The sequence below is a fragment of the Bactrocera neohumeralis genome, chromosome 2 (genome assembly GCF_024586455.1).
Source record: "Bactrocera neohumeralis isolate Rockhampton chromosome 2, APGP_CSIRO_Bneo_wtdbg2-racon-allhic-juicebox.fasta_v2, whole genome shotgun sequence".
Classification (NCBI taxonomy): domain Eukaryota; kingdom Metazoa; phylum Arthropoda; class Insecta; order Diptera; family Tephritidae; genus Bactrocera; species Bactrocera neohumeralis.
In genome coordinates, this window is record NC_065919.1 from 84,503,473 (window position 1) to 84,520,624 (window position 17,152).

Consider the following 17,152-nt stretch of genomic DNA (forward strand, 5'->3'; position numbering starts at 1 on the left):
ACTAGTATTAAAGCTCAGCATTTTGAAGAGTACTAATTTTTTTACATAAAAAATTATTAATTTGATTAAATTTATTAACTAATATATATATTTTTTATTTTTTTAATTATTACTTTTTTCAAAATTTTTTTACTATCTTAAATTGAAGCTTTTTGTACAAAATTTTAGTTATTAAATACCTTTTAGAAAATAATGTTTTCCACAAATTCAAAAATTTTTAAATTCTGTTCAGAAATAATAATGTTGCGTATACGCACCGGCGGACCATAAATGGTCTGAATTACCAAAATTATCTTTATAAATTTAATAAATCATTATTTTGAAGAAATTTTACCCAAATCAGTGTATTAAATGTCTTTTCGACGAAACACTTTTAATTTTTTTTTATCATATGTATATATTTTTTATTCATTTTCTAATTGTAAGCCTCATCAGTTCAATACTTATATTAAATCGTTTCTGTATTTTTTCCTGACTTTTATGCACATATTTGTTATATTTTTATATAAAAATATATTTTAATCCAATGTAATTTATTAAACGGATAATAGTAAATCTTTATTTTACTTTTTTTTTAAATAACGGTATTTGCTGAGTCGTGCGCTTTCTAAGTAAATATGTAGTAATAAAATGTTCATGGCTGAAACACAAATCTGATTTTTAAAAAAAGTCACAAAGATAATGTATTTAAGCTTTTAAAAGAAAAAGCTTTCAAAGCTCAACAAGGTTTTGAAAGCTCAAGAGATTCATAAAATTAAAAAAATAGTTAAAGGTACGAAAAAACATTGTTCCAGCGAACTGAAAACATTTTCGAGAAAAAAGTTCACAAAATAGGTGGTTTGAATTTACACGAGAAGAAGGCATTCAAAGCTCAAAGGACCTTTTAAATTAAAAATAAGTTAATGGTGCGAAACGAACTTTTTTAAATCAAATTTTAAATTTCATAAAGAAAATTCTTTGAGCTTTTACAATAAAAAGCTTTCAAGGCTCAGAAAAATTTCTAAAATTAAGCGTATGTTAAGTGTTTGAAATGTTCAAATGACTACAACCGTTTTCGAAAACAATTGTCACAAAGATATTTATTCAAACTTTTACAGGAAAAGCTTTCAAAGCATAGGGAATTATCAGAATTTAAAACTAAATTAAGGATGCGAAATAACCACATTTTGCATCAAGTTTAAAATTTCACAAAGAAATGTTTTTGAGCTTTTACAAAGAACAAAAGAAAGAAAGGCTTTCAAGGCTCATACGACTTTTTAAAAGGAAAAATAAGTTTAGGGTTCGAAATAAACATTCTTACATCATCTCAGGATTTGAAATAAGTACTTTCCCAACAAATCGCAAACATTTTTGCAAAATGCGTCCGCCTTTACATATGAGTTTGCATATCTTTATGTAATTGGCACATTTATACGCTGAAATGAAATAAAATAAATCATCATCAGCGCGCATATTATGCGAGTGCACGTGACTGTATGCCGCCTTCGCTTCAGCAAGTCCACTTGCAAACAAACAAATGGTGTATGTATACGTGTGTGTGTGTGGGTGCGTACCCGCCTGTCTGCTTTGTTTTGATTGAAAAGAGCAGTAATTTCATTTTCAATTTACGTACATTTACGTAGGTACAGGCACATTTTATCTGAGAGCAATTGGACGCGTTTTAAAAAATTTATTACATTTCCTTTACAATCCCACTTATTCAATTCATCGCCCACACGTCTTACTTCGTTTGGTAAATTGCGCTCATTCACTTTAAATGCCTTCGATTAATAATTAAAAAGTCTGTTCTGCACAAAATCAAGGTCATTTCAATTCAACAAAGGCATTCGTGGAGCAAAGCTTTTCAATCAGGCGCACGCTCTGTGCATACAGTGGCGCAGAAAAGTTTTCGAACGGGTTTTCAAAAATAAGAATGTTGGGAAATAATAAAAATTAATAATTTTTCATTGATTTTATTGATATAGCTCTATTAGATTTCATAGCAAGGCTTCGGGTTAATGAATTAAAACGACTTATGTTGGGACAAGGTCATTGAAAAAACTCAAAAATTTTTATGTTAAAAACTATTTTGGAGAATTTAGCTATTTATAAATTTAAGATCAGAGAATTGGCAAATCTAACCGAAACTCTTAAGTACATACGATCGCTCATTACTGTTTTATGATTTGTACAGTGAAATTAGTTTTTTTAATGGATTGAAGTTTCATTGAAAAGTAAAGTGAAAAAAATGCATGCAAAGGAATTTCACGTGTTGATAAAGTATTGCCTTTCGAAGGGAAAAATGCAGTTGAAGCAAAAGCTTGGCTTGATGACGCATTTGAAAAAAAGTGGTATTTCACCAAGCCAGTGGACCGTGTCACAAGTCAATGAAAATGATGGCAAATATCCATGAATTGGTCTTTGAACTGCTTTCACATCCATTGTATTCTTGAGATCTGGCCACTATGGACTATCACCTATTCTTATATATATCACAAGAATGCTTGCTGGGAGGAAATTTTTGTGGAATAATAATACCCAACGATTACCCTCCTCCCGCCCAACCGACGCGAGGGGCGCAATCCGCGAACGAGCGGAATTAGCCGAGTCACAAAAGGCAAGAGAGTTTTAAGCGTTGCGATCTTAAGCTGCTCAGCTACAGAAACAAAAATTTCAACAGCCGAAATTAAGAATTAGATTAAAGTTTATAATTTTTAAATGTTACTTGTTAAGAGTAAATAAAATAATTTTTTTAATGGTAAAGAGTGAGTCTGTTAGATCAAATGTGCTGGAATGAAAATTGAAATCATGACATATACGGCGGAATGGTTCGTTTAACTCAAAATTTGTTCTAGAAAATTTTAAAATAAGGGTCTAAACTGCCTGGTGGGGCGAGCGGGAACGTTAAAATTAATATCAGATAAGAGAGATGGGCTACAGACTGACCCATTCATGAGTTTTACAAAAAATATTATACCAAGCATCTCCCTACGACTAGCGAGTGTCGGGAGATTTATAAGTTTTAAACGGTTAATGTAAGGGGGAAGATTTAAACTGGAATCCCAATGCAAATGATTTAAGGCAAAAAGTAAAAAATGTTTTTGAACGAACTCTAACTTATCCGAATGGACTTGGTAACTAGGGTTCCAAACCACAGAAGCATACTCCAATATAGGCCTCACCAGAGATGTAAAAAGAACTTTTGTAGTAAGCGGATCTCTAAATTCTTTAGACCAACGTTTAACAAAACTAAGAGCGCCTTTAGCTTTAAGAACCGTGGAAGATACGTGAAGATTAAAATTGAGTTTGGGGTCCATAGTTACTCCCAGATCAACAAAACTGCATACTTGCTCCAACCTAAAGGTTTCGTATTGCGTATGAGGTAGGGTCTACAGCTCTACGTGAAAAGCACATCGTTTTGCATTTTTTAAGGTTCAATGGCATGTCATTTCTATCACACCAAGAAACTAGGTTGTTTAAGTCTTAATGAAGTGATGATCACCGAAACTGATGCCTATTATGAAGCAAAGAACAAATCATATTGATTAAAAAGATGTTTCGAAAAGTTGGAGGGTGGCTATAAACACCTTTGAACTATGTTGAAAAAAACGAGTTTTGCCAAAAAATGCATTTTACTATGGTAGACCGTGAACTTTTCAGTTGACCTGTTAGGTATACTGGTGAAAGTTGACGAAAAGAACGCGGAATTTATACCTCAATAAATTCAACACTAATTATTTTATGGATGTTGATTGGTATTGAAAATATTTGGAAAAGTATTCCAAAGAAGTATTAAATAAAATGTGCATTTCGAAAAATATATATATTTGAGATCAATAAAAATTCAGAACTACAAAGTGCGTTTCAAACCGTGAACCGTGATCACCGGAAATTCCATTTTGAATTCATCAAAAATCAGCCGAAATCATCATTGAAATCATGGACATGGAATTGAACATCTCCAAAACATCGATTTATCGCATTTTAACCGAACATTTGGGACGTTTTTAAAACGGTTCGATTTTCGATCAGACCACAAAACTGGTAGTGCATTGTATAGAGAACTATGTGCCGAACATGCAGAAATATTGCAGTTTTGGTTGGTAATAATGTATTATCAATAATCTCCGAGTAATCACTCAAGAAAATTTGAAAAGTGTAGGTTTGAGAAACAAGCGTTTAAAGTTAACTAATGGAGTTGATTGAATCCACTGGCTAGCCTTTATAAGTACTTTGTAACTCTAAGGCTATTTGAGATATCGATTAAGAAAATTTACTATAATTTTTTTAAAGATATAATCTAACGAATTAATGAACTACTTGAAGAATTTACCACAAATTCAATTAAATTTTTATTTTTAAAGCCGCCGTTTTGTCAATTTTTGATTTTTGGTTCTGCTCGTAGGTCATTGTGCGGAGAATATCTTCTAGTTTAACGGGGTTTTTCTTTGTTTTTAAGTTTAATCCACGCAAAAAGACGATATCACTGTAGCAGTGAAGGACCTCCTTTTTTAGCGAAAACGAAGTTCTTGTATAACTCACAAAATAGCGAATATTCCAGAACTTTTTCGGAGAAATTTTTTAAACTTGTTGATCCAAAATTTTGTATACATATTATGGTAACTTTTATCTATATTTTAAGATTTAGTATAAGTAAAAATATTTATTTGGAAAGGAACCACAGCTGATGTCCGGGATCTCCCCTTAAAAAAGACGTTTTGTTAAAAAACCAGACAGATTTCGTTAGTAGTTAAATTTAGTAATTAATCGAAGAAATACACAAAATTAATTTTTTTGACAAAAAATCGATTTTTCGCCAAAGTTTTGGCCCTAAATTGTTTATAAAAAAAATTATCAATGCGAAAAAACCTTAAATGAATTGCTAAACATATATTTAAGAAGCTCGTGTTAAAATTTGAGACTAATCGGCTTAGCCGTTTTCGTGTAATGTGGTCACCGATTTTGAAAACATCATTTTGAGAAAAACGCGTTTAAAATTTAGTCTTGTACTTCCAAACACTCTCAAACGCCTTCTCGAATTTGCTTGTAACTTCGAAAATATTCACCGGAACGATGAAAAATTTTCTGTGTGCTCTTAAATATATGTTCTACATTAAGAAACTAAAATTAAAAAACAAAAATCGATATTTTGAAAATTTTCAAAAATTCAAAATAATTAATGCTGCATTTTTTTGTTAGTAAAATCGACATTTTTTCGGCTGTTACACTAGTTGTGACCCGAAACACCTAAAAACTTAAAAACAGTCAATATGAGACTACAACCACGGCTGCTCGGCATACAGTGATATATATAATTTCTTTCTTTCAAAATGGGTGAAATCGGTTTTTATCTATTCACTCCTTATCTTCATCCACTGCTCAAAATATTTCTGTTAAATTTAGACCATTTCCAACCATGTTACCTGCCGCTTTTATACCGCATATGTCGGTTTATGCACTGACCTTTACTTAACTTTCTAAAATCGGATTAAAAAACACTTTACTGCAACGCATCTACAGGTATAGTCTAAATTATTGTCAAAAATCAGTACTGTACCGTCGGTACACAACTCTGCCAGCTGTAAAAATAACTATTCTTGGATTTTGTGTGCACTTAGCTTTTGTTGTTGTTGTGAGCAATGAGACTACTGCTCATGCAGCTCAAAATGCTATGTTGCCAGACATTTTTAATCACTAAGTTTACCTAGCACTTGTGTGCGATCGTGAGTTATCAATAAGCAATTAACAAAACACAAATCCCACAAGACACAAAACACAACTGTAACAAGCACAACACTTTTGCAACAACAGAAAAATGCGAACAACAACAATGACGAGGAGCTTTTATTTTACTGGCGTTGGCACTGATGCACAAATGATAAGCAACTGCGACGTAAACACACACACATACAAACATCTTTGTCACTGCAGATGTGTGAAGACTTAACTACACACACACACACGCACACAGTCAATTGCTGTGCTACGAGTGTGTTTCGGCAATATTTAGAGATCGCAATACGTTTTCGCACTTCGCTTTCCGCTGTTTGTAGCTGCCACCGCAGTTATTTGCTTGTCTCTGTCAGTTGTTGGTGTGTCTGCTGGTCTGTCAGACTTATGGTTTGGCGGTTTACATACCCCCGCAAGTGAGTGTGTGAGTGTTGTGTGTGTACGGCTTTGTTTGTTTGCCTTGCTTTCTTCTCAACTGCTAAAGCCACGACCAGAGGCGCATCAGCAGCTGCCAAGTGCCGGGAGGAGGCAAATACATTGGCTTGCGCTTGTAGTGGTGTGAAATCAGCTGTTTATGTGTTTCGCCAACTAATGGTTGGCATTTGATTGCGGGTGAGTGTGTGTATGTTTGCTGTTGTTTGTACGTGCCAACAAGTACATCCATTGTAGCGCCGCTCAAATGAACACAGACGTACTAAATTTGTCAGTTTGTATGTATGTATGTACGTTTGCGCTGTTCGCAAGGCATAGAGCAGCATTTGTTTAACGTTACCACCAATAACAGCAACAAAATCATTTCCGCTTATTTCGTGCGCTTATAAATGCTCATGGCAGCCATTGCGTTTCGCAACTTATTTTTTCGCATTTCATTTCGATTGTGTTTTCAATTCGCTGTTTGTGCGAGGTTTTTCATTTCCCCATTGCCATCGTTGTCGATTTATTCTCATATTTATTTTGCTTGCAATTTTTTTCATTTTTTTATTTTTCTTAATTTTTTTATTTGTTGTTTTTGTTGTGCTTTATTTATTTCTATCACCATCTTTTTCGCCATTTTCTTGTTTTTACGTTCTCACTAGCTCCTACAGCTTATCACGTCGCCGCTGCTGCTACTAATTTTTGTTGCTGTTGCTGTTGTCGTTTCTGTTTTTTTTTTTTTTTGCTCTCAACTTATATCTTATTATTCGTGTATCTCATTGTGCGCTTCCTTTGCTTCCGTTGTTGCTCAATAAAGGTTCATTTCATTTAATGACTTGAAATTGATTTTGCTGCTGTTGCATCCCATAAACGCTGCGCCCAAGAAAATTGTCGGTACGTGCTAACTCCGCGCCATTACCGCCGTCACACGCTGAACGGACACAGCCAGCAGCAGGAAGCACACACACACCCCCGCATGCATTCACACATACATACATATAATGGTGGTTACGTGAATTCGCACTCAGCTTCCCTAATGTATCGTGGCAGCCTTGATGGGTATCGCAGCGAATTTTTGATTGCCTCTCAGCATTAAGGTGTAATGAAATTTAATTCTTGTGGCATACTTTCTGGCGTAATTAAAAAAGTGTGGGTTGTGTTATGGCGTACATGCCACTCAGGTGGGAATTTCGAAATTTGTTTCGACATAATTTTCCACACGAAAATTGCTAAATTATTTAATAATGCCACCGAACAGTGCTGATAAAATCCAAAGCATATGTGTGTGTGTCAAGACATGTAATTTTAGATATAATGTAATGCATTAGAGGCAGACTTTACTGCCAAGCTACTGAGTGTATAAAGCGGCAACGTTAATTTTTTCGAAGTTTATTTGACAATTGCGGCAGTTGTCTCAATAACTACCAAGCAAGCCAACTACCTGTTAAATTACTGGTTAACAGCCAAAAGCGCTACCAGAAATTTCTTTTGAAGTTCAATGAGCTTTTCAGGGCCGAATTAACAAATCTAGGCGAAACTCTTAAATGCATGTAATCGCCCATCACTCGCTTAGACAAAAGTCATATGAGTTGCACAGTGATTATAATTTTTTCACTGGATTAGAGTTTCGTTAATCGTGACTTGCCGGGTTTCGTTTAGAAAAGTTGTTCGTAGAAGCGGTCTTTGCTTGCTACAAATCAGTAGTCAGGCAGTTTGACGAGGATTTGTTCTCAGAATGTGATTGATGAACATTGGCTTCGTTAATCTGACAAAATCCGCTCAAAATTTTTGATTTCATTATGTCAATCTTGTCTCGCATTCATTTTATCGATACCCATTCTCTTAACAGACTCAGAAACTGCTCAGAACTGCCAGGCGAATATGTGTGATTTAAGTTAAATATTTCGTCATGTGAAATAAAGATTTTCTCTCTGTGCAAAACTTTCGTGGAATCTAAGGATTCCAATTATTTAGAGCAACTGGTAACAAATCTGTTCACAGCAAAAAATATTCTTCACCCAGTACTATAAACTAGTAAGCAAAATACATATCGTCAACTAAAATACAAAATAACGTAACATCACTTTTCATAAGCTTACAGAAATAAAAAACGATATACATTAATAGAAGCCACTAATATTGAAACAATATATGAGTTTTGGTTATAAAACAGCTATACAATAGTTATCATACACTCATATTAAAACAAATTTACAGTTTTCGGTATAAAATGGTTTTATATTGGTTATTGTATCTGACAACGATTTTCAATTTTTATTATTATTTTTTTTTTTCGATGATATGTTTTTTGCATTTTAAGTGAAGATATCTATGTACCTCGGTGCCTCTTCTTTATCTGCATTTTAACAAATTTTTTAAGCATGCTCTTTCTGCAATACCTCAGTCACTGATCAGCCGCAGACGTACGAAATTTATCATTGGAAAAAGTAATTTAGAAAGAGCTAAAAAGGCAAACCTTAACAAAAGTGGTCTAAATTAAAATCTTCATACAGCATAGGTTTTACACCATTCGAAGGATGAAAAGTTTTCTGTTAACGAATATCCCAATTTTTCACTAATTATATACAAATTGAGCTTGACTTTAATCAGTGCTTCGCCATTTAAATAAAAATGATAACTGAATGCGTCACACAAATAGCGCTGTCGTAATTAATTTTTCTATAAATACTGCTAAAGAATTTCAATGAGCTTTCACTTTATCATTTTACGAGTACTAAACTATTTATACAATATCCATGTGAGTGCACATAAATAAAAACGAATTATATTTTTAGTAAAGTGTGTCAATTCGAAAATGTTTACCTGCAACTTTGCCAAACAAGAGAACTGCGAACGAGCAAGTATGTAAATGCAACCTTCAGTAACCGCATGCAACAAGTCTCCAAAGTGGCATACATATTCTTGACACACTCACACTTTGCAATCACTAATAACTATTTTCAAAGCAGAATGTGACCTTCGCTAAATTTAAGTTATTTGCGCAAGAGAACTCACTTAACAGTTGTAACACAAATAGAAACCGCAATTTTCGAACAATTCCAAAATTAAATCACTATTTATTTCTAATTTTACACTAGCGGTGTGAAAGCAGCATCGGAACTGTTTAAATGGCGGCGGAAGTTTGACAGCACAAAGGGTTGCTTTTAGCACACATAAAATGGTAAAAGCAATTATTGCCATACTATATATATTATAAATGATAACCAGATAATAAAATATTATATATAAATTCATTAAAAGTATGAACTTATTTATACAAAGCAACTGCTTCATAAATTTAAAAAATCTTTATGTTTCGAAATAAAAATTTTTTTAATAGAAAAAAAATATGTGGGAATGATTTTTAAAAATTGCCGCAATCTAAATTTCTATAAAACTTTTTGAAATAAGCTTATTAAATTTAAATTCAATTTCGTTATCTTCAATTTAAAAATATTTTTTTTCGTTATTTTAGTTTCATAAAAATATCACTCAACAACAATTTTTCCAAGTGTTTCAGACAATTTGCATTAATTTCAGTTAGTTAGAAAAGTATTGCTTTGGGAGAACGAAGCTTAAAATGATATAATATGTATGTATCAGACTGATGGAGGTAACACTTGGCTTGTTTCAATAGACTAATGATCTGCTGATTCTTTATATAGAACCAATACTTCAGTTATGACACTTACAGTTCCAAATAATTGTAATGAAAACTGATATTTATCAGAATATTCAGATCTTGAATATACTCTCAAAATTGTAGAGTTAATAAAGGGATGCTTTGCTCGTAAGTTTATATCTTTACTGAAATTCACAAGTTTATATTGTCACATAAAACACAAAAAAACGTGCCATCAAAAAAATCGAAATTCATTTTTTATTACTTACGATTTCACTACATTATATTACATAAATAAATTCTCAGCCTGCGCTGTCAGATATGTCCATTTTATAACCAAAATATTTGTCAGATATAACCATTTTATAACTGGCGTATTTGTCAGATATAACCAATATATAACCATTTTATAACCAATATATAACCATTTTTTAACGAAAACTCAGATTTTGTTTCAATATAAGTGGCTTTTATTATATCGTTTTTCCTCCGTCTGTAAACTTATAAAAACTAATGTTACGTTATTTTACATTTTAGGTGACGATGTGGATAAATACATCAGCTCTGGTGCGTAGACAATTTACTATTTAAATTAAAATATTTTAATTAAAAAATTTCCAGCCCATTCTATGAGAGGTTGTATATAATTTTACCCTGAAAAGGTTCTATTAAGTTTTCCAAGATGTTTGTAACATCTAGAAAGAAAGAAGGAGCCTTTGAGCCTGTTTTTCAGTTGAAAAAAAAGGTTGCCTCAAAATGGCACACCCTAATGTACACGCCAGGCAAACTGAAAAAACGGAATCAAGTTTTTATAAGAAATTTTTTCAATCTGTGAAGTGTATTATAGCTTTGGTACAACCGAAGTTTACTACAAGCAGAATATAGGATAAAGTATTGAAGGCAATATTTTATCTGGTTACACGAATTCTTCGCAACAAAGGCGGAGCCCTGTTCATGTAAATCTTTGTTTCCAGTCAACTGCTGCTGACAGTTTCCATTAGCGCGCGTGAAAAATATTTGCCAGATGTTTGCTAAATTGTGAAAGTTATTAATTTCTTTTAAATGCAACTATTTTTGAGGTATTTTCTTTGTTGTAGCAATAATATAAAGTAACCGAACTCCATCTGGTATCGCAAAGGGCCAAAACTCGTATATTGGTGGCTCATTGGACTACCAGATTATCCTAACCTAACCTAATAATACAATGTGGGTTCGTTGGAAAATAAGCCAAACATGTAATGGCACATTGTTATTGGTGCATGAAAACCATTTTAGGAAATTGTGAGCTAAAGCGATTGGCGAAAATGTTTGTTAATGAGATTAGAAAAATATTTACTAATCGAACATATTCAATATATTTAACTGATTCCGAAAATCAAGCATATAAATATAAGGTGAGTGGCTTTATAAATAGATTGATTATTTGAAACGAGAGGTCGAAAAACTTCTTGGGCACAGACGGTCTCAGCAGCTTATTATGTTTCACAAAGCCTGCATGCTTTACGTAATAAGGCAACTACAACGAAATTTCTTGATTAAAAATCAGATAAGAAATCGAATATCGATAATATCTCTAACTCTCTTTTATTTTTAAATAAACAGTAACCATTTTAAAAATTACTATTTATCAATAATAAAAGAGTTAATTTAATCATTTTATTAACTCAATTTAACTTTTCTTTCTTTACTACCACTGACTCAATTATTTGAGCACTCTTTCATTTTGCCTTTTCATGCTTTCGCTCATTGTTGATGCACTGTCAGCTAGTTAACCCAGTCTGCCGTCTGCATCAACAAATCCAACTTAAATCATGCTTCAACGCTCCTCCAGCCGCAACGCTATCGAATTTGTGGCACACAACAACAACAGCTACCACAACGTTTCAGCTAATAAATACTGCTGCCTCCGTCGTGGCAATGGACCAGCCTTCAGCAACAAACAACTTAACTCTGTTGCTCAACAACCCGCCTAGTCAATGAACGCTTAGTGTTTGTTCTTGCAGCTTGCTGCTAAGTGAAAATCATGGTTTTAACATTTTTACACTCAATACAGTCGCAGGTCTAACTTTATGCTTTGCTTTTATGAATAATTCATTTTGCCATGACTTGTAAATTTGCTGGGTAAATATGTTTCAAGAACTTTTCCATTCATTTTATACTTGACTAATAATAGTAAATAAAATAAAAGTAGTATTAAGTAAGCTCTTTTATTTAAATTAAAGCACAGAGGGGTTGGAAATTAATTTTATTGACTTTTGAATCTGGGTTGCTATAAATAAATATTGAATTTGGCAATTATTAGTAGAAATGGATCGGATTCTTATTGGATTTATATATAAAGCATAGCATTTATAGAAATCCTAACTTGATATACTAAAAAAAGGCCATCCCGGAAAGTGACTACAACCAGTGTTTCGAAGATTGGAAAATCCGTTGGCATAAGTGCATTGCATCGGGAGGGGATTACTTTGAAGGAGATGAAATTGATTTGGAAGAATAAATAAAGAATTTTTAAAATAAATACAATGTCACCTTATTTTTTGGGCACAGTAGTATAAGGAATTCGTTTATTGATTTATATTCCGGAATTTTGTACTGTGATACAGTTGCAAGTCTCTTAGTTTAAGATTTTAAAATACATATATGCAGACTTTGTTTCAGAATAGTTACGAAATTTATGAGAAATTTATTTATTTTTAACTTTTTGTCTTTAAGTTATTAGCAAAAAAAAAACGACAATCGATTAATATTTAAGATATTCTCTATAAGTCAAGTGTCAGTTTATTTCAAGCAAAAAAAAAGAAAACAAAAGTTCCTTTTAGTTGTGTGACCTGCTAACTATCAGGTGACAAATTTGAGTCAATATTTTGTCTCTAAAAGTAGACACAGTTTTGTGAAAAGTAACTTGTCACAAATTAATTTACTTGAAAATGTCTCAAATAGTGACTAGAGACTGCTTACAGAATTACGCTAATAATATTATTAGACCTCAATAATAGGTAATCAATCCTTCAGATACAATTTTATGACGAATAATTTAAAAAAATTTTCGGATATTACACAATTACCTTAGGTAATAATCCATCCAAAATTTAGTGAAAATATCTCTAAAAATGAAAAAGTATACCATACAAGCACTCGACTGGGATCGTTCCCTTTGTATGACAGCTATATGCTATAGTGGGCTAATGTAGGCTGATCCGACAAATGAGCTGCTTTTTGATAAGAAAAGGACGGTTGCAAAATTTCAAAACAATAGCTGAAAACTGTAAACTCGTTCGTATATATACAGACAGACAAACAGGCGACTAAATCGACTCAGCTCGTCACGCTAATCATTTGTGAAGTATATATATTATAGGATCTCTTACGTTTCTTTTTGGGTATATGAAAGACTAAGTATTCCCTACTCAGGATAAAAAAACATGTTGAAAGGAATTGCTTGCCTGTAAAAAGAAGGAAATCCGGGGTATGCCACTGTTTCACATCTATTATTGTAAATAAAATCTGTATTTAATAAACATATTAACTTATGGGCTCCGAAAGCCACTTTTTAGAAGAAATTCTCACCAAGTTGTGCAGTTGTTGTTGTAACGGTTATCTAGTTATAGTTATCTGGTTCCCGTTAGGATGGTGAGGATTAGATAAATTTTCTGCGAGGTCATCCAACGGTAAGCACATGAAAAGAGGTGGTTGGGGACTCGTTGCACACTGGACATATGTTTGATACATCAAAATCAAGTCTGGATAAGTAGAAGTTTAACCTGCTACAGTATACAAAACAATTCCCACAACAGGTGCTTCTACGTTGCCGGAATTGACCCGGATTTTATCCGGCTAAGGGCTGTATTTTCGGAGACCTAACTTCGATTGGATCGGTAAGTTTTAGATTAGAATTATCAGCAATTGGTGCAGTAATCCTAATCGATCAATATAGGAATTATCACTGATAATCCTTGAAGTTTAAATATTTTTCTAAAAGGAATTGCTCATAATGAGTTAAAAAATCATCTATGAGGTAGTGTACTTAGCGCGTTTTTTTATATTTGTTTCCCCAGTAAGCACATTCTACAACTTTTTTCTCCACTTTTCAAAAAGCTTAAGAAATAAGAAAATCTAAGAATAATTCACCAAAATATTACAAAAAGCTCCGCATAAAATTTGAAAATATCTTTTTTAAATTTCGGTCAATAAAAATTGTCTTTTTACTTACATTTTACACTTAAGGTAGTAGTCTGGTAACTTGGGTTCGAAAAATCGAAAAAATTTTTTTTGCTTATAATAAAATATACTCTGAAAATTTCAGACATAAATTCGAATTATTTCGGGAGTTGTAACGAGTTTCCTAGAGCGACTCGGAGTCCAACTTTTAAGGTCGACCGAACTTTAAACGCGTTTTTCTCAAAACATCGTTTTTCTGCTCGGCCCGGGTCCTAACTTTTTTTCTACTTAACCGATTGTGTGAGTGTGTGATTGCTGTTTTACACACACTCTCCTCGGTACTAAAGAGAATTTTTTTCACCCCTAACTTTATATTTTACAACCCTTTCTTTGCTAAAATAAAAGGACTTTTTTTTCAACGTCCGCCATTTTGTTATTTACCCTTGAAATCTAACTTCAGTAGTTCCGACCAGAATGACATGTCTATATATTAAGAATAATCAAGAATATTTGATTTCAGATAACATTAAGAGCCAAAATCACCCGGGCCACCCACGTGCATTTTTTTTTTTTTTTTTGAGGTTCCAACTTCGAGTGACAGTAATAATAGTAATAAAGTATTAATTTTTTTTAAATACATTTTTTTTTATATTTTCAGTATGTAAATAAAAACACTCTAAATATTCAAGATAATTCATTTTTATTTTTCTATAAAAAATCCCCCTCCAAAGAAGTCATGAAAATAAGCATAAGTTACCAGACTACTACCTTAAAGGAAATTTAAACTATTTGCTTTAATATTACAACAAAAACAAACGGCAGACCTGTCGATCGGAAAACAGTTACTTTTGCATTACAATGCGCAATACGCTTACTTAACTTAAATATAACAAAAGCAATCGTTTAACGAGCAGCCATCCTTTCAATTTGATTTGGCAGGTTGTTATGTATGTGTGTGTGTCACAACCTTACAATTGCTTTTATGTAAACAAGCAACTAACAAAGTTAAATAACAAGCTTACGCAAAGTAAACAAACTCACTCGAGCTATCTAGCTGGATATACTATACTATATACTATATAAGTATGTGTATCCATAGATATATAGGTATGTATGCGAACGTAAGTGTAATGGAGTAATGGCAAGAATTGCACTTACTTATTGGCTTGGTTGCTAATAATCCTAGACATAAAACGATTATCCAAAAGTTATACATTTTCAGTTTGCTGCTACGGTAGCGGGTCGGTGGTGGTGACGTTGTGCCGGAATGGGGCGTTGGTTGATTGGTTGGTTGGTTAGCGTTGCTACTGGTGCAAAGCGCAGAGTAAGCAAATGCGTTTGCGTGCGAAATTCACTTGCAAATATTTTCAAAAATATAATTTACCAGCTGAGACGCGGTCGATTAAGATTGTTGGTTGATTATCTTCACAATATTTGATTTAAAAAATTTCGTTTTCTAATTAAGGGTGGGATTGCAATTTAAAATAATTACACGAAGAATTTCAAAACACTTCTTCGCACACTAATTTACCGTTGATTTGCTTTTCATAATATATGTATATAATTTTTCCAATAATTTTTTTTTACGTGCCAGGGTCAATCAAAATGTACTAAACTTGTGGGACTGTGGGGACTGTGCTGCTAAATCGTTGGGAACTTGTGCACGTTGCTTTTGTAGTTACATGTTTCGCCTAATAGCCTCTAGGGTGTGTATTCGAAATTGCAGTAGCCGTGTTTATCAACTCTTCAAAGTCATAACTTCCACTATCGATTGCCATTAAATTGCTTCCAAATTGGTTGCAACCGGTATCACTTGCAATTTCACAAAAATGCCAACAATTTCGACAACAAAAATTATCCGCGTGCAAATACAGCACTCAAACACTTTGTTCACTTGTTTGTTGGCTTAAAACAAAACCGTAATTATGTTCACTTTGCCCCGCGTAAGCGTAAGGCTTTGCAAACAAATCGCTGTTGCCACTGTGAGGGTGCGCCCGTGTACGTAGCACCGTACTAGTTGAGACCACCAGCAAAGCTATGCCACTTTATTTACGATTTAACACTTCCGTTGCGCTTGCACTTTCGCACACACACCCGCTAAGCGCGCGTTCGTACGAAAAACAGGCGCGCAGCACTTGCACACACACACGCGCGTATGCCGAGGAGAAGGGGAGACGCCACTCAAGCGTTTCGCTAACTTTCTCGCGCTTGACGTGTGATTCACCAAAAAACAACTGCGTAAAAAACACGAAAAAATTCCAAGGCAGGAAGAATGAATTTCAGAAATTACAATCACAAACACGCAAACGCGAAGTTGCCGTTAAAACGCGACGTAAAATTTGCTCTTCCGGATAAGTCGCTTATTTCCGTCGAATTCCAATGACTGGCGCAACAATCAGCAAATCGAAAGTAAACTTTAAAGTGACAGGTGAATGCGGCGCACCACCCCACAACCACCGTTATTGGCTGAGTAGCTAAGTCGTCTGGTGTGAATGTCGGCGGTTTGCGGCTGAGACGCGTCTAAAACTGGCATTAATCGCGGTTTTACCGTCGTTAGATACACTCACACGCACACACGGCGCTTAACGTTCAACGCGATTTGTGTGTCAGTTTGGCAAGTAAGTGGCAATGTTGCCGCTGTTGTTGTTGTTTTCGGTTTTTAGTGTCACACACCACTTTAGCACTTTCACTGCTCTTGTACTGAACCACTGTGTGTGTGAAGATTATTAGCACGCGCGCACTTGTTGTGCCCATCTGAAGCGTTTACCCTAGACTGACGGTGGCAAGAACCGTTTCGAAAATTTTTGTCAGCCAACAAACGTTAGAGACAGCCATGGACACGCAACACTTGCTGTTACGCCAACACCAGCAGCTGCAACACCAACACAACCAGCCAGCGCCGTCGTGGCAGAACAGCAGAAATAGCAACACCCACAACAAATTCGGCGGCAGTTAGTGAGCCTTGCTCTCCGCACATGTGTCGAAGAGCACGTAAGAGCGCCTGCAGGCCTGTTGGAGAGCGCGCGAGTGTGTCCTTTGCACTTTTGGGACAAATTTTCGTTGCTTTCGTTGTTGTTTGGCGCTGAAAGCTCTGCTCGCTGGCGGCGCGGAGCAACTGGCCAACAACGCAAACATTTGTTGCTTCCTTATCAATGCAGTTCCATTGTAAATGTACGTTGAGGGAGACACTTTGTTGCTTGTGCCTTTAGGGCCTTTCGTTGCTATCGACTTCCGCCTAGCTGTGGA

The 17,152-nt window shown here is 34.3% G+C and overlaps 1 protein-coding gene across 1 annotated transcript in view; it reads right to left on the reverse strand.

Annotated features, from left to right (window-relative positions):
* LOC126751715 (uncharacterized) overlaps positions 1-16,660 on the reverse strand; it is a 147,885-nt gene extending 131,225 nt beyond the window's left edge. The window contains exon 1 of the mRNA XM_050462201.1: positions 15,065-16,660. Coding sequence (XP_050318158.1) covers positions 15,065-15,122 — 58 coding nt within the window. The 5' untranslated portion in view covers positions 15,123-16,660. The remainder of the gene's footprint in view (positions 1-15,064) is intronic.
* Between the last annotated feature and the right edge of the window lie 492 nt (positions 16,661-17,152).